The sequence below is a fragment of the Hippoglossus hippoglossus genome, chromosome 24, assembly GCF_009819705.1.
Source record: "Hippoglossus hippoglossus isolate fHipHip1 chromosome 24, fHipHip1.pri, whole genome shotgun sequence".
NCBI lineage: Eukaryota > Metazoa > Chordata > Actinopteri > Pleuronectiformes > Pleuronectidae > Hippoglossus > Hippoglossus hippoglossus.
The window spans coordinates 6,874,502-6,893,247 of NC_047174.1; the positions used below are offsets into that span (position 1 = coordinate 6,874,502).

Here is an 18,746-nt window from a genome sequence, read left to right on the forward strand (position 1 = left end):
ATGAAAGTCTTTAGGCCATATTCATGAAAGAATTGTCAGTTACAGCCCTATATATAATTAACGTACACTAAGGAATAAAAGATTAAACCTTTTCAAAAGACACCCTGTCTGTGTTTTTCTTTTCTTATCAGCATCGAGGCAGCTGTGGCTGCTTTCGGCCAGTCCAGGACTCCAGGGATCTACAAGGGAGACTACCTCAAAGAGCTTTTCCGTCGCTATGGAGATGAAGAGGACACACCCCCGGCCCCCGCACTGCCCGAGTGGTGCTTTGACGACGTCAACGACGGGGAAGTGGATGATGACGGCAACGCAGTCGGCCAGGATTCTGGCCCCAGCTCCTCTGGGTCGGGGCCTGGCAAACGAAAGAAAGAGAAGCTAAAACTGGTAAGACTTCCTGGAAGCGCCAGGAAATGGACTTTCAAGCAGAAAGTGCGTGGGTCCCTCTCTGCATGACACAGATCCCATGCAGGGCGATGCAGCGTCTCTAGGGAAGCTTCCCTTCTAAGTGATGGAATTCTTCAACTACATATAATAATCCAGTAAATTTAATCTTTAGGTTTAGAGAAAATCAAGCCTTACATCTCAACAGCTGGCAAAGGTATAATTTGGATTCGATGTCAGGCGTGTCGTGATGTGGCGCTTTCATCAGCGCAGTCAAGTGAAATTAGAAGTGTTGAATCATCTCCAGTTGCGTGTAATTAGGTTTTCTTCTGTTTGCAGATGCTCTCATCCGAATAATCTTGAGTAGTTACAAGAAGCTCAAATTAAGATGGCAGCACCAACATTTCCCGCACTCAGAGTAATGGAGGCAGAATGGAAAGACAGAAATAAATAGAAAACATAGACTTGTGCAAATTACATTTACACTCAAATACAAACTGTAAAGCATTTTTTTTATCAGCTTTATTGCTCATTGTTAACCAACGGAAAACCTGAATCAAGCCGAATCTAATAGTTGAGAATGTGATGCAGCAGAGATGTCTGGGGGGAAGAAGCCAGAAGAGAGAGAGAGAGCAGCAGCTCCTCTTGCAGATGACATTACTTCACTGTCATTAAACAATGCTGTCTCTGGGTTGAGTGGTTTGCCTCACAGTCAGACTGGTTGGTGGCCAGTTGGCTATTATGCAGAGAAATGTCTGCTCGGATGATGTGAAAAGTAGAAACGCTGCTCTGCTATTTTGGAAAGTACATAGATTAATCAATGATTGGCTCCTCAGTGTTGGAAAAGTGTTCCTGCGCTCCCCGGGTTAGAGATACTGGATGTGGTCAAAGGAATCCGGTTTCAGCCTCTTGTGGACTCGTGTGCACTCTGCTGTAATATGCTTGAACTATCCATGGAGGAGTATAAATGTAGATGCCCTTACACTTAACACCAGGCTGTAATTCAATATCGTCACGGATCAACTTTCTGAGGAATCAGAATGATGTGATACTAACTTTTAAAAATATGAGCACGTCACAGTTGCTCAGAGCCAAAGGCGGCGTGACATGTTGAAGATATTTGATTTACTACCGTATGCCATTCATCCCGAGATATTTGTGTTCCATTTGTGGAGCTTCTGTGTTCGGTGTAATTTGAAACAGCAAAGTTTTTGGGAAATATCGGTTAAAAAATGAACTTTAAATGATGAATTACTTGTCCAAAATATTACAGTTTCATTTTTCTTTGGCGAGATACTGGCCGATTAATCAACTAATCGTATCAGCTCCCTGTGGGCTGCATTTGTCATCTTGATATCATCAAAGTCAGATTAATGAATATTTCAACCATGTCACCTAAAGCTGCTCACACTGCACTTTATTATCTTTGGTCTTGCAGATGCATTTAACTGTGGAATGTGTTGCCTGAGTATGAGGAGTCATTTATTTAGATGATGTTCCCATACTTCCCACAAAAAAAACTGAAACTTTTGAAGGTGGCTTAGTGCGACTCTTTTTTGTTACCCGTAGGAATTTAGAAAGTCGTGATTAATTCAGTTTTCAAAGACAAAGTCCTTAGAAACTAATGCAACTACTTGTGTGCTGTTGGATGTCACATATCTGTCGGCTGAAAGCAGTAATGTTGCTGAAGTGGACTGTGTGTAGTTGCAGTGCTTGAATGCATCAAAGCCCATTGACCCTGTGCTGTACTGTGCCTCGCAAATTTGAACACTTACCCAATTTTGCTTTTTTACTACGTGTACTTTCACCTCATTTCAGAGGGAAATATTGTTGCTTTTTTTTCCCTCCTCTGAACTAAATCCAAGTCCAAGCATCTTTTTCTTTCTCTCCTCCTCCCAGGGTGCAGTATTCCTCGAAGGCATTACGGTGAGAGGCGTCACACAGATCACCACACAACCCAAACTAGGAGAGATCCAAAGAATGTGTCAGGAGATGTCAGAGTGGGAAAGGTAGGTCTCTCCGTCTCTCCTTGGCCTCCACATACCCCTGTGGGAGACTGTGCGTGTCTCTGTGTACATGTGTGGGTGTGCTGTTCTGTGTTGTGTTTGACCCATTGGTCCTAAACCACCTTTTCTTTAAGTTCTAGACGCCTTCAGACAAAAGCAGTGTCAGACTTTTTTTTTTTCTTCTTCTTCTCTGAATTAACAAGCTGTTACAGCTTTTTTTAATGAAATCATCAAGTCGACTCTACTGCTGTTTGTTGTCCCAGCAGATGAAACATCATGCTGCCGTTTCTAATCAATACCTGCTGTTGCCGTTGTTGTTTCTGTTATACCTCTGCTCCCTTGCGGGCCTGTGCTTGCTTGTATCTCTCATGTATGTGTTGTGTAAGATCTCATCAATGTATGTGTGTGTATGTATGTATGTATGTATGTATGTATGTATGTATGTATGTGTGTATATATATATATAGATATATATATATATAGATATATATAGATATATAGATATATATAGATATATAGATAGATAGATAGATAGATAGATGTGTATATATATATATCATAAATCACCACCACAGACGAGTATCACTTCACTATATCATTCTTCGAGGTGAAGAATGATATAGTGAAGTGATACTTGTCTGTGGTGGTGGTTTATGATATTTGTATGTGAAGTTAGTAAATCTTTAATTGTTCCTGTATTTCTAAGACTCGACTTTATCATAAAAAAGACTAGTTTATATCGACAATTCTTTCATTTTGTCAGTGTTATGTTTTCTTATTCTTTTTCTGTAAAACTTACCAGTGTTTCTGTATTTTGCAGCTCAGTTAATATTACACATATTGCACCTTCTACAATTTATTTTTTATGATTTTGTAGTGAGGACAGTGTCTTAACACTCAGGAGTGTGTATGCGTGTCACTTTAGATATAACACTGAGGCAGGTTTTCACATCTGGTTTCCATGGAGTCTAAAAAAGTCTTTAATGTCCTTAAATATGTTCAAATATAATGTACTGGGTCTTTCGTACTTTCGGTAGGTCTTAATTGTGTTAATCTTCATTTAATGCTACTTCCGTCATGCTTTAAAATATATTTTTAATTGAAATTTTCTAGGCGACCTGCATAGTTAGCAAATTGACATAGCCTGAAAAGTATAGATACGAGAGGGCATATTTGTTAACATATAAATTAATGTCACCCATTGTGTTTTGATCATTTTTTTCAGGTCTGGTTTTCCCGGTGCCCAGCCCGTGTCCATGGACAGACAAAACCTGCGTTTCCTGGAACAGAATCCATACAAAGTCAGCTGGAAAGCTGATGGCACACGGTGGGTTGACTGTTCGTGGCTTTTCTTTACCATAAGTAACTCCTTGTCCCCGTGTGTCGATACCAGTTCCGCTATCTCCGAGCAATTGGTTCCTCTACCAGTTCATTAGGCTACCTTTCTGAGTCAATACAGACAGTTTGTGTCCATGGGAGTTGTCCGTCAAGGTTGAATGTATTAGTGGTGTCAATTTACTTTCCTGGCTTGTTAGTGAAGACTAAGTGGAATACTAACACGGCTTCTATTCCTTATCTCGTTTTAATTACAGTACCTTTACATAGTTAATAGGCTTCAGTGGTTTTATGTATACCTGTGGAGATGTGGATGGAATTTGTATTAATTGGCTGCACAGAGCAAACAAGGATTGTTTTGTCCAATGTAGAATAAGAAATGCAGCGGGGAGATCTTCCTTTTCGCTCCTTCGGGGGGTTGAATTTGCGTTTTCTTTTGTTTTACTTTCTTGCCAAAAGCTAGTGTTGAGGGGGGAAAAGGAGTTTTAGTATTCCTGTAGTCTGCTGTCTCTCTCGCTGGTGCAAATATGCAGTGTGCTGGTGAATATTTAATGACTGCAGTCAATTTCAGATTTTTACATATCGCCGCTTTAATTTCCTCCTAGCAGAGCACAGATATGGCCCCAAACCAAGATGCTGCTGATGTGGGTAATCGACTGCCGTCATCTACGAATGCTTGGAAGTGTATTTTTAAAAAGTTTTGCTCTTACATTCAAACGGAGAGACTGATCCCGAGCTCCTCCTCTGCTGCCTCATGATCCTGTCCTTCATCTCTTGCCCTGCAGCTACTTGAGAGTAGTGACACCTAATGTCTTCAGTCATGAGAAACAGATATAGAGGCACATTGTGATGGGTATGAGTCATCGCTCAACTGCAGTACTCTCACGTATTACTTTCTCTTCATATTTTAGGTAAAAATGGTAGGATGCAAAGCTGAGGATTTTTAATACAATAAAATGAACACAGAATCAGTCAGTGCACTGTATGGAATCATATACAAAACAAGGTGCGTGTAGTAATCCAGCTACAATGATTAATCTATTTATCATTTGTTTGATTAACAGAAATTTAATTCTTCTGTTTTGACAGTTGAATAATTGTTTTATTGAGATATTATCAGGTTGAAGTTTCTCAGATTTGAGGATTTGTTGCTGAGACATTTTAAGAGAAAATACAAGAGTTATTTTCACTATTTACCGACAGTTAATAGACAGAATGAGTAAAATAACCGGCAACTGGATTCATTGATAACAAAGGTACTGCAGTTGCAGCCATATTCACACAAAATATTTGATTCAGTAGACGGTGAACTTCGATGATTTCTTTTGTTTCTCTTGTCTGTAAGGTGTCGATGTCCCATTGGCATTCCTCGTGCCTCTTTCTGCTTTGTGCTGTGTTGTTGCTTTATCCTCATTCCATTCAGGTAATAAGGTTTTGCTCTCAATGGGAGAGAGCTTGCATTTATATGCATAAAGTGAATGGTCTTTATTCTGTCTGAGGGACGGCTTGTTCTGAAGCCGCTGGTCTGATATTACTTCTACTATTACTATTCAAGCGAGCTGAGCAATGGATGACAGCTTTTTAAAAGTGTTCTACCTTATTAGTGCCCCCACCTGGACTGCCATGCATTTTAATTTATCCAGAAAATAGCCACGTCTCCGCTGCCTGTTTGGCTTTTGTGTGAAATTGAAATTGAAATGGCACCGAAGAAGTGACGATGAGAGGCATTCAGGTGGAGGGGAAGAATGTTATTAAGATTCCTTTGATGTGGCACTTCATTAAATCCAGGTGATACCACAGATTGATGTACAACAAAAATGGTGTAACAGCCGAGATACAGGGATTTTCTTGGGATCTGTTAATGGATTTAAGCAAAATTAATGATGGTATCGATTAGTGCCAATTGATTCTGCTGTTAATCCCCATTTCCTAGGCTCTGTTGCTCTGAAAATGGCTTTAGTGTTTAGATAATTTAAATTCTGAAAAAATATTGCTAATATGTACATAACGTACTATACAACATAGGATTTATGAGTTTTGAGCTGTGACTGTGTACTATCATTGAAATGTACTGACTCAACTGTGTGTTCTCCGTTTGTCATTCTCCACATGAATTGTGTGGAGTGTGCAGAGAATTTCCCATTAAATGTCCTGCGTTGTAGCCAGTGGCACCTGAGGATCGGAAATGGGTTTTTAATGGGAATTTTTTCTCTTCAAGGTGGTCCGGCAAGATTTTTTTCTCTTTTGCATATCGCCCGTGGTTCTCACTTAAATATGACGTAAAGTATTCTGAATCCCTCTGGCTTTTCCTTTGTTACTTTTGTGGAAGATTAGAAACTAATTAGTACTTTTAGAATGAGCAATCGCCTTCTTTTTTTATTTATTTTTTTCATACAAAAACATCCTAAAACAACACAGTTGGCAAAAGTGTTCAAGAACAACCAAAGCCCTGGATGCTTCAATGTAAACGTGGCTCATTCACTTTGAATGGCGTGTTATCATGCATTGTTGAAATGCATCGTGGGTCCATTGCTTTGCTTTGCTTGAAGTGTGTGTGTGTGTGTGGTAGACATTGAGAATTAAACTGTTCAAGCGGCAGCACTGGTACCAGCCAATTCAATATTAATCATATATAGTTCAAGAGCAAGCCAATCAACTCGCGTTGATGCAAATACAGTTTCTGTCAAAATGAGCCTGGAGAGACGAGGCAGTTGTTGCACCTGGTATGTGTTCATCTGCTTGCTTACTTCCATTTAGCATTGCGTGGACAGGCAATTTTGAATGTCCTGAGCGGTTAACTGTGATTGGTTGTAGTCGTTATCTTAATCGCACCTGCAACAAGTGTTAGGCACCACCGTCAATACGAGTGAGTATTGTGTTCCACTCAGTCCCCTATGGATGATTCTTGCAGTCTCTTCCTACGGCTGCCTGGCTCTGCATCAACCTGACAGTTAAACTGCCTTGCTCAGTAGCAGGATAACAGGCAAGATTCTGACGAAGTACTGCAGCTACTTCACTTAAATATACATCTAATGCAGCCACTCCTGACAGACGTACCAGTCATATAGAGAAAAAACTGTCTGTGCAAGCTATCTGTCAACAGAGGGGCTTCTAATGGGCTTTGGAAAAGACAAAAAAATCAGTGTGTTTACCAAGAGGGGAAACAAAGAGTTGGGTTTTTAATCAACTTGTTGTAGAGTCTTCTGTCAGGCTTAGATTGGTTTGTGCCCCAGAGAGGAGGACTTGGAAGGAAGAGAGGGGCCTATTATGTGCTTGGGACCTAAAAACAAACAATGCTGCTCAACTTGGACTTCATTAAAGAAACTGTCTTAATTTTTTTTCTCCTCAAAGTCCCTGCCCTATCTGAACTAACACTTCAGGCACTGATTTAAAGCATGGAATCAATAATCCATTGTTTTTTCTGAGTGTTCTCTGACTATTGGCTGGTTATTTATTAGTTGTATTTAACAGTCTCTGTAAGGGCTGCCATGGTTTTACCGAGGTTACACCATCACAGTACAGTTAGTGCAGAGTCAAACCGACTACTACACTACAGTCATGTATATGTATAGCTTCATAATAATACAAAAATACTAGTAATAGATGAACTTCATTGTAAAGATGCAGTGCTCTCTTTGTATGTCATAGACTGGCCTTTGGCAGCACCAAGTCAAATCCCGGTGGCCCATAAAAAAAAATCCATAAAGATTTTAGCCTCCTGTGTTTGTCTCTGTCTGCTTCCTAAACCAAGACGATGCTAAATTCATGAAATGTGGCCAGAATGGCAAGAACAGGAAGTGGCAGTGTTCCCTCATTATCCCAGTGGCTAGCACGAGTGCTAACCTTGTTGTAACACCATTTAAAAAGCCTAAATTAGCATTTTTTGTTGTTAAATATTTGTAGCAGTTTATTGCCAAGTTAAACCAGATATAATCCTATAAATTGAGCTGAATAGATGCATTAGTGTAAATACTGGATGTTATTTTGATGTCACTGCCAGCAGCGGTGCTCATTCATTCTGCCAACAGCTTTTCTATTGTTCTTTTGGCCCAGTCGGAGAGACAGTCAATGTCCAAGTCAGAGGCTGATGTGAACGGTTATTGCCACTAGTCTGCTTGTAATTACTGGTGAACCTGAGTGACTCTGTAGGAGGTCCTTGTCAGTAGAGACATTTTACCCTGCTGCAATGACCAGTAATTTGTATTTGGCAAAAGCGAGTCCTCTTGCCAGCCCAGCTTTCACAAACCTTTAAAGTATGGTAGTATGAAAAAGTTCTTTTAATGACAAATGTTTTAATGCCTTTGTAGAAAATTGACTTTCAGGCAAAGCAATTTACCCTCAAATGTGTCTCTTATGCACTCCCTTGGTTGCTTCTTGGGAAAAAGTAATCATCATCAAAGATTAGACTGCGGAATATAGTCTGTGCCCCACAACATCGTGAGACGGATCTTCTTGTTGTCACTCTCAGCTCTGCTGTCGAAGATGAGAGATCAGCCTGGCCTCTTTGGGGCTAGGAGAGCAGCCCTGCCCGTTGACGCACCACTAATGATGTGCAAAGCTTGTGGATCTGATCTAAGGCCTCCCCCGGAGCTCAGCTGCTGTCAGTAAAGCCGCGGGACTCGACTGTTAAAGCAGACACAATGGCCGTCTGTGCCTCATTAGGGCTAAAGTGCTAGGGGGACAGGGCTCGGGAATAAGGACAAAATCTGAGTCTCACGGCGCCCATCAGGGGACAGGGGCGGAAAGGCGAGGGCGTGCAGAGAGGCAGGCGTACACTTGTCTGAATAAAGGCGCACATGGGATTGACTATTTTCCTTTTTGGCCATATAAAGAGAATTCAGTCTCTGCTGTTACCATAGCTTCAGAGAGAGAGAGAGATAGGGGGGGGGGGGGGTGTAGGTGAGACTGCGCCGAAGAGGAGGACAACTGGGAGGTACAAAGTACTAATGGTCTCCCTCTGCTTTCTTCTGAACGTACTTGACAGCGTTAGCCATGGCTAACTGGCCAATTAGACAGCAGAGGAAGCACTTGTGCTCGGTATAGACCTGTTGTGTCCTTACTGGTTGACAGATCTTCTCCGTTGTGACACTCATCCTATGCGTTTGATCATCTCTCACACTGGTCCTCCTCTGAGATTAAAGATTCCATCGCTGTGCACACGAGGACCAACCTGTCTGTGGGAATCATCATTTGCTTTAACATGTTCAGGCATTTCTGTTCCCTCTCCTTATTCCCTGCATGTCTTTTTAACGCATTCATTGTGTGTCCACTCCCATCCGGAAAATGGAAGTGCAGCTCTATCTGGCCCACTCACCATTCTTTCCTTCACCGCCCACTTTTTTGGGTTGTTTTTCCCTGCTGTTTCTGTAAGACTTTTGGATGACCCTGATTTATATCTCAAGGCTCGTCTTTTGTTGCTCCCTCGTGTCATAACTGGAGGGGGGAGCAGGGGGTCAGAGTCATCGCTCTCCACCGATCGGTGTTAACCAAAGAGCGTGATGAGGGTTGTGATCACCACTTTCCCTGGCCAGCACGCTTGAAAAGCATTTGAGTCTATTGGAAATAATTATCTTAAATGTCTAGCTGCTCATTTCCCCTCCGAAAACATAAAAGCCCTTTGTGAAACTATAACAGTAAAGGGAGTGCCATCTACCCACACATTTAATCCCAGGGGTACAGACAGCAGAGCATCTATTGCTCTGCTTTCTCGTCCCCCTCCCAACTTCATTCTGTCTTACAACTATTCACTGTCCTCCCAGGCCAGCAACTGAAAGTAGTAATTCTCTAAGAACAGGGAATTTTACACCATATACTTCAAATTGATGGACATTGTAAAAACAAAAAGAAAGAAAGAAATGCCATCTAAAGAAATTGCATTCTGTCTAGTGTTTGACCTCAGGTATGATGTCAACCTCAACAGGAAATTTAAAAGTGGGGAAAATCTTATTTCTTATTATTTTATGTTATTTCTTTTCTTTGGGTTTTTATGCCTCTGTGCCGGCGACAATCGCGGCTTGAGGCTAAGAATTCATATAACTGTGACAAAATACACTCAAACCTTCTTTTGTTTTTGTTTAATTTCCTCTTAAGGTTTCATTACATATATTAAGTGTTGGATAGATAATGATTTAGACTCTTAATGATTAGCAGCATAATATTGAAACTAGGCAATTTGCTCATATTTATTGATTTGCCACAATGATTTCCGTTATGTTCCTCAGCTCATCCATAAAATTCCTTTTGGTTAAATCATCTCTTCTTTGGAAGACACCACAATTTAACTTTTAGTACATCTATTTAATAACTGATAAAAATTTTTTTATCTCTAAGCAAAATATTTATTTGGTCCAGTGTGAAGATTTCTCACCATTTATCAGGTTGAGTTTCTGACTTGACATGGACCAAATGGTTCATTCATTAATTCAGAAAATACGAATTGACAACAAAAACAATCATTAGCTGCAGCCCTATATTTTACAACTGAAGAACTATTTAGTGTTTAGAACAATGCTTTTAAAAGCCACATCTCTGCTCTCAGTGCAGACTCGAGTCTGCTGGTGTTGTGTTTTACCAACACACTTGCGTCTCCAAGCTTGTCCAAGTTTCCCACTTTGAACCAGCTGGTACTGATGGCATATTTATTACCTCTAATCCCTTTGTGATGATGGTGGAGAGACACAGCAGGTATGAGAAATACATAGCTTTGTCAGGGGGAATCATTAATCTCAAATTCATCTCTGTCAAGGTGTTCTCATATTTTCTCACCGAGTTGCTTCTAATGTTGTATATCATCAGAGCTGTCGACTCACAATGGTCCAAATTTGCCCTAATATGCTCACTGCACAAGATAATTCGGCCCAGTTGTTAGTTGCCTTGATTAAGATATTTAACCTTTCAAACTCTAGCAGTTGCTCATTAGGATGTTGATTCATCCTGCTTTATTCATCACTTGGTATTTTGTTTTAAAGAGCAGCAGGAAGTCCACAAAGTGTAATTGGATTCATAAAAGGTCTATACAAGTCATTTCACAAGCGACAGTGACAGACATTTACTGCTCGTCTGTGTGTTGTATCAACATAAACTGAATGCTTTTCGATTTTTGGCTATTTCTTAAACACATTTCAAGATGTTGCTATGGGCTTAAAGAAACTTCGATGGACACGGCAACAGTTGAATTATAAAGCAGTCGATTGACAATATTTTCCCAGTCAACGTCTGCTGTTGTTACAGTTAAAGCTGATTTCTTGAAGAGGACACAAAGGCAACAATGGTGTCTGTGTTTTTGTCTAGCCCATTTTTTTTCAGTTTCTCTTTGAAAACCAACAGACGGGAGGATCAACGATTTGGTCTGTGTATGTTCCCTCATTTGAATTTGCCTGTCTCGGCTGCCAACTCAGTGATTAACCGACTCTGTTGACCAAACAATAAACATTTGGCGGGAACGCTTTGCTTACACTCGTGCCTCTCTGTATATTATTCAAGGTTACTATATCTTGTCACCAGGTCTTCTATAATTTGATGACAGTGAATTTGAGGTTTCTCTTTATCCCCAACTGGTTTAAAGCATCACTGTGTAACTTTTTCCAAGCAACAGCGACCTCTCCAGGCACAGGTAGTAATTATTTCTGTTGGGCTCCAAGTCCAACTGCGTCTCACTGAGCTGAAATACGGCCAAAGATTAGATATTCCACATGTATCCCTGGCTTCCCAAACCAAAGGTACCGGCACTCTAACAAACATGTCTAACCCTGAGATGAACACAGTTTTTTTTATTTATTTGGTTATTACTTCTGTTGGGATTCGTGTCCAAAAGATTATGTGGTTTTCATGTAGAGTTAAAAACAAAGCCTCTCAATTGTTTGACTGGAGCTCTGACTGCGAAGTCCCACTCACTGATCTGAAGCGCAACTGAATGGATATTACCCATGATCCCCGGCTTCCTAAACCAGAAGATCTGTCACAAGTACACCAAACTCTGAATATTGGAGATAAACGCTGTTTTTTTGATGACTTCTAAGGCTTTCTAAATGATTTACAGTTCAATATTCCTCTTGAACTTGCTGGAGCCTGATTCTGGCAATTTAAGCTTCTCACAGGAGATCGTACCCGCTCACCAAAGTTACACAGAGCAAGAACCAACTTTTAGGGTGACGAGTGGGAATGAAAGGAGACATTCTCTCCATTTCAAGTCAGTGAACCATCAAGCTTATTTTAAAGCTGCTATTTTTGAGGTAAAAAGTTGTCTTTTTAACTAATCTACCATTAAGTTTGACTTTTTAACTTGCTGGGCCTGATTCTGACAGTCTTAAGTTGCTGACTATCGCTCAGTTAAGCACTTCTCTCAGGAGATCATACCTGCTCACGAAGGCTTCATATTGCAAGAGCAGGCTTTCGGGTGCAAAGTGGGAATGAAAGAGACACAATTCTCCGTGTTAAAAGTCATTGGTTCATCAAAAATGATTTTGAAGCTTTTATTTCGAAGTCAAATACTAACACAATGTTGCTTTAATTGTAAATAGTTTGGCCCTTACGTAAAAACTAATGAACAAACTGTCATTCAAAGAACTCATCAAGAATCATTTAATTTGGCCTCAATCATCGTAAAACATCCCGTTGCACGCGTCAGTATTGGTCTTTCTACATTTAGCATGCAGAGAAGAGTGGAATTGTAACTGCAGTTCCAATGATTTTACTATTGTCCAGATGGAGGGTTTGTATCACCACGTAGTACATAGTAGGAGTAGTAGTAGTGAGAGCTGTGAACAGATCCGAGAAGAGAAGATTATTACGTTACAAAGTAGAGAATCTGAGTTCACACCTGCAGTGCACTCGTGTTATTTTTAAGATATGCCCCCTCCACTATAATATTTCTCAGTGCAGAAGGAGCAGTGAGGCTGATAAAAGTCCAAAAGGATAAAGTCTGAGGGTCTTTACACTCCAGCAACCTAACACACCTGTGAGTGTCATGTAGTGGAAGAGTGGAGTCAAATGAATACCAACCAAATGCTCATATCACGACGCATGCTAGTAAACTGGCCTGTTTTGACAGATATTTTAACAGTCCCACAGTCTCTGCAGCCAAGTTTTTGAATATTTCAGTCAAGTGCACTCGTGGAAGAAAAAGTAATTTTCCAGCATTATCCCCTCTTAAGAGTTTCTCTTCTTAAATGCCCCATGAAACGAAACGTACATTTTCCCAGTTTTAATCCCGTGTCCATGTGGTAATTGTTCATTCATCTTGTTATTTGCCAATCCTTTCTTTTTTCGGTTGTAACAGTTTGATAACCCATCCTCCACTCAGGGATGTTTACTAATTTTGCGTCGAATAATGATGCTTTCACTTGGAATCCATCCTTGTTATTATAAATTCTGCCAGCCACTGACTGGTGCACAGGGACTAACGCTGCCGGATTCTCTCCATGTTGAGCTGCTATGGTTATTGTCAACTCTGGCTGCGGGGGTATGGTGCATGTTCAGAGCTAATGGTGCCCGTAATGGCCGATCAATATCTACGACATTACTTAGTGGTTTTACTAGACACAGAATCAAACAGCACTCTGACATTTGTTAAATAGCGTCTCTAATGAACCTCGGACTTAGAGCAGAACATCACACCACCGCTAACATGAGTTTCAAAACTAAACTTCTATAACTAAAGTAAACTAGGGTGTAGAAATATATATATATATAGAAATATATATATAGACTTCATTATTTCAGGGTTTAGAATGTTCCTAACTAAATGCTACACATTGTCCAATTTCAGGACATCATTTGCTCGATGTGTTCCTGCAGCGTTGGGACAGTGGAGGTGATTTTTTTCTGTTTTGTTACTAAGTCGTTTATCTCACCTGTAAAGGCTGGCATGGATTAGCCGAGCTTTATGCTCATGCAAACAAATCACCTAACCACCGGTGACATTTGCAATTTGCAGAAGGAAAGTCTTTTTTTGTTATGTTGGTGCAAAGCAACTGGGGACTATCGGAAAGGAAACTAAAATGTTCAGCATAAGACCCATTTTATTCACATGTCTGGAAAAAGTTCAGGTATTTGTGAACTTTAAGAATCTCGTCTTTTGTGTCACAACTCAAACTGCTATGGTTCTGAGCGGAGGCTGGTAAAAGTTTCTGATTGAGATGTTTCGAGCAGCCACATTGATCAAAATTGCTTTCTCATTGCAATGATAAATGCTGCGAGATAAAAGGAAAAGTGGTCGCTTTGATAATAGGTTGTAATTAACAGGTATCTGTTTTGGAGATGCGTTTTTCCTCTTTCAGACATGATAAAAGCTCTCTTGCCTTCACCTTTTTTGTTTTCATTTGGATTGAGTGCATCCAATTTGCACATTAGAGGATGCGCAGTCTTTGTTGTTTTTAAGCGCCAACTGGAGCCACAGTCTCAAGAGTTGTTTTTCTTTGCTCACAGCCAACAGGGTTTAAAGTATGATTAACATATTAAATCATCCAAACAAACTAATTAAATGAAATTAAAGGCAGGGTTGTCGTTACCTCCGTCAAAGAGGTTATGTTTTTGTCTACGTTTGTTTGTTACTTAGTTAGCAGGATTATGCAAAAACTACTCAGAGTTCCAGGAAATTTTGTGGAGGGCAGGGTCATGACCCAAGAAAGGATTTTGGTGCGGATCTGAATCGGGGTAGATCTAGGATTTTTTTTAATGTTCTTTAACATTTCCAGATCAAGAGTTTAAAAAAACCCTCAATAAATTAAATTTAGTGTTTTCAGAGGTGGGGTTTTTGAACCTTGTGCAGGTGTGTGCTCTACTAAGGACAATTCTAGTTGAAGTCTAGTCTTAAGAATGTATACATTTTTGTTCCAGCTACATTGCCAATGTTAGCATTAACAGCTGTTTGCTTCTCAGTCTAGCTCTAATGATTCATGTTCATGATTAGACTTTATCCCTTTACTTGTCACGAGCAGGTATTTCTTTAACTCCTTTTCTTTTACTGAAGTTAGCATGCTAACCACATGGCCCTGGCCCGTATCGTTTTGAAACCCTACTTTGCGATGTAGCGTCTGTCCTCAGTCCAGCCTGACAGGATGAAGAAGGGGCTTTGAGATTGTATTCCATTTCTTTTTTAAATTGTCTTTATTCGCTAGAGAATAGAAAGACAGACTGGGTTTCTCTGTTGCTGCCTCCAAGCTCTGGAATAGTCCCTTTTCCCATATTAGGTTCTGTCCCTCTATCAATAATTAAATTTATCTCAATTAAAGTTTGATGTGTTTAATCTTACTTTTATTTCATCCTTTGTATTATGATTCTGTTATCATTATTTAATCGTATTTACTTTGATCTATCTCCGTCTTTTACGGCATTCTTTTGCATTGTTTTTCAATTATATTCTCCACACATGTTGTTTTGATTGTTAAGCACTTTGCTGCAACCCCTGTTGTTAATGTGCTATACAAATAAATGTGACTTAACTTGACAGTAATATGGGTAAAGAGAGAAGGGGAATGACCTTTAGCAAATGGCTGCTGCTCAGGTCAATTACATTCACGATGTACGTACCCGAACCAATCAGCTATCAGGTCGCCCTCAGTGAATGTTTTCTAACCTTGTGTTTTGTAAATGTCACAATGTCTGAATCTCTTAATGAGCAACCATTATTACCACCGCCTCAATGTAAATGAACAATTTCTGCATTACAGTTCTGCTGTGCCACAGTTCACAGAATATTCTATTGAATCCTGTGTGGGTCTGTCTCTCAGCAAACAGTCGCCAGCTCTATTCACACTGTATAAGATAATGAAGGTGCAACAGCTCAAGGCTATGTCTTCCAAAGATAAAATCATTCTCACCAATAAATTCTTACTTTATCTGTTTTATTGTTGACTCAAAAGCAACAGATAACATTTAAATTATGAGCAGCACAAATGTAACACTGTGATTACAGCTGAATAACGTTTCCTCCTCTCTTCCTGCAGGTACATGATGTTGATCAATGGAAAAAATGAAGTGTTCATGATCGACAGAGACAACACAGTGTTCCACATGGCAAACCTAGAGTTTCCTTTCCGGAAGGATCCACGCGTCCACTTATCAAATACTCTATTGGACGGGGTGAGTTATTGTCCTGGCTTATACTTTGATTTTGCAATTTTCCACATTGTGCCACATAAGCTGTTCTTAAAACTTTGCTGAAAATCCCATAAGTCGACCTGTTCTTCTCTTGACTGGAATTGCATGACCCCTCCATCTCCAACTTTGTAACGTTCCCATTCTGCTCCTTGCGCTCAGTCTTGCAGGTAATTGACATCAGTCGCCAAACTTCAGGTGAAAGAAGAGCTCGTCTCGGTCGGTCGGCAGAGCCCGTCAAAGTCGGCTGATTTAAAAGTGATCTTCCATGTCGTGGAGAAATGGCTAGTGAAATGTTTTACAGTTTTCTGGCGATGTTGCCTCTTTGTTCCGCTCTGTGTTGTTCTGTTACTCTCAGCATCGAGCTCCCTGGGGTGACACCAGGGATTGGTGACTTATCCGTACCCTGTAATACCAGGCTTAGGCTTTTATCGGCGTGTTTTTGCGGTTCAGGTCTCAAAGGTCCCTATAGGTCCCCGCTGCTCCCCAGCAGCAGGTGCACATGCATGCCTCATTGTCACACTCCTAAATTAAATTATTGGCAAGGATAGGAAATTGCTGCATGTTCATGTACTCAGATGAGATTTGATAATAAATATATGGCTCTCTTTTTGTGTTTGGTGTTCCAGTGCTGTTGATTGCAGATAAGTTGCCTCTCATTGTTTTTGCTAAGCAATTTTATCTAAAATAGGAACGCGCTTCCTCTTTGAACAGCTGCTGATTGATGCAGTGAATTTAGTTTCCTCACTTAGGCAGGACATCTAATTGCAGCGTATTATTTCTCCGTTTGGAGGAGCTGTGCGGATGAGCTTCTAAATTGCTACAAGCTTTGTTTTGACTCGTGTTTATTCATCTGTTAATGCTTCTGGCTCTCCGTTCAGAGAGGCTGTGTTCGGCTGTTAGCTGCGAGCCCTTAGCAGCCTAGCTGTGTCGTCTGATATGTTTCATCTATAGCCCAAAGGCACTGGTCTTTGTCTGATGCTATTTTGTTGTGCAGTTCCCAATAAGCTTTACATCAGCTTGTGGTCCAATATTTTATGAATGTGCAGTGTAGATTGAATTCCTGGCATTCATCTAATGCATTCATCTACTGCTGTGTTCCCGTCTAGAGCACCAGATGCAAATAGGGTGGCAGGCTCCTGGAATAATATCATTTCCTCCCTTCAACCTCTCCCCTAGTGTTTGTAATACATGCCTCCCATTTACTCCCCCTCTCATCGCCACCTGTCTGGCTGCTGCAGTTTAGTGTTGTGTATGGTTTAGACCTGACTCAAGGAGTGAAAACAGGTTTTTATTCACTTTGGGAAACAAACATATGCATTAGTAGCACAGAACAATATTTATGTGTAGATAAATGTGATCTACAGTTTGTATGAAGCGCAACAGGGATGAGGGGAGACACACACACACACACACACACACACACACACACACACACACACACACACACACACACACACACACACACACTTCTGCAGACAGAAGAGAAGTTCTTCCCGCAGATTATGACTCAGTGCAGTGTTTTAACTTCATTGTTGCAGAAGAACCCTTTTATCCATGAACACATTAATATTAATTCAGCAGGTTTTTTATGAAGATCAGTTCCTATGTGTGAGTGATAAGAAAAGAGCAGAGGAGCAGAGTCTCTTGTTGACCGACACTGAGCAATGAGCCCCATGGTGGCGTTCATTAATTGACTAATTAATTAATCGTCCATTAATCGTAATCGAGGTAAAAGTTTGAAATAACCGTGATATTGATTTGAAGTCATATCGTCCAGCTCTAGTCTGTGGTCAGAATGGATATACACACATTTAGTACAGTTTTTGTGTAAAACTGAATCCTTGAGTGATACCTGCTCGTCCTCTGCCCGTCAGTTACCGCAGGAGAGTGCAGCTCGTCACTTAAATATTTAATGAGGGTGAAGGTAATAAATATAGTTTTCTAACTGTAGTGCTTCACTCTTAAACTATACCAAGTGAAGTATAAGGTCGTATTTTCACTTTGGATACTTCAGCAGTGGTGACGTTTACACATTCGTCTCTCAGGTCATAATGTTGCATGTTGCAGTTCTTTGAAAACTAATCATGTGTCTGTCTGGTGTCCTGCACCAGCGCTGCACCTGCCTCTCAACTTGAGTCTTACATAATGGATGTGCAGCGCTATTTCTGCTTCATGTCCTTCCACGTGCACACACACACATGCACGTCCCCAACTCCCTGCTATCCTTCCCATCGCCGCAGGCATCTCCCTCTCTGAACATACATCCACTTTAGAGTGTTCACCCCCCCAGTGTCCCATCCTACATAACGACTTACGCACAGACACCATTTTCCACTTGCTGTGATGTTAAGAGCACCCAGACTCTTTCTGTCGTTTTTGTACATCTTCTCCAATCCCATCCTAAATCTTCATCTCATTTACTAGGTGTGTGTCCCTTTGTCTCTCTTTTGTTATCCGTTCCCCCTCCTGACTCGAGTCTTGTCTTTATCTATGCAGGAGATGATCATCGACAAGGTGAACGGTCAGCCCGTCCCCCGCTATTTGATATACGACATCATCAAATTCAATGTGAGTAGCCTTGGCCGTTTGAGAATTTCCTGTCTTCCCTTGACCTGTCCCCCCTGAAAATGTGCCAGATCAAGATCTCAGGCAGAATAAACAAACGGCACCTTGTGGGATCCGGTTGGGTTTCTTCAAGGCAGCCGAGCGGTGCTCATCCAGGCTCTGCAGTATGTGCACAGGGACGTCAGCGCTTTGTCAGTCTTGATGCTAGAGCAAGGAGCGCGACTTTGCTTGACCCTCACGCCCTGTCACACACTGGGCTTGACCACAACATTGAGTCTGAACTGAGTACGACTCATACTGAATATTTATAAGCTAAGTTTTTGAAGTTTTTACCTCAGAAACCGGTTTTCTCAAGCTCTG

The 18,746-nt window shown here is 40.8% G+C and overlaps 1 protein-coding gene across 3 annotated transcripts in view; it reads left to right on the forward strand.

The window, feature by feature from the left end:
* The window catches only part of rngtt (RNA guanylyltransferase and 5'-phosphatase), a 70,129-nt gene that overhangs the window by 6,119 nt on the left and 45,264 nt on the right, over window positions 1-18,746 (forward strand). For 2 of the 3 annotated variants that reach the window (XM_034580130.1, XM_034580131.1), the window contains exons 6-10: window positions 132-384; window positions 2,281-2,390; window positions 3,613-3,714; window positions 15,668-15,803; window positions 18,318-18,389. In XM_034580130.1, coding sequence (XP_034436021.1) covers window positions 132-384; window positions 2,281-2,390; window positions 3,613-3,714; window positions 15,668-15,803; window positions 18,318-18,389 — 673 coding nt within the window. The remainder of the gene's footprint in view (window positions 1-131; window positions 385-2,280; window positions 2,391-3,612; window positions 3,715-15,667; window positions 15,804-18,317; window positions 18,390-18,746) is intronic. The other variant, XM_034580132.1, reaches the window with a different exon arrangement.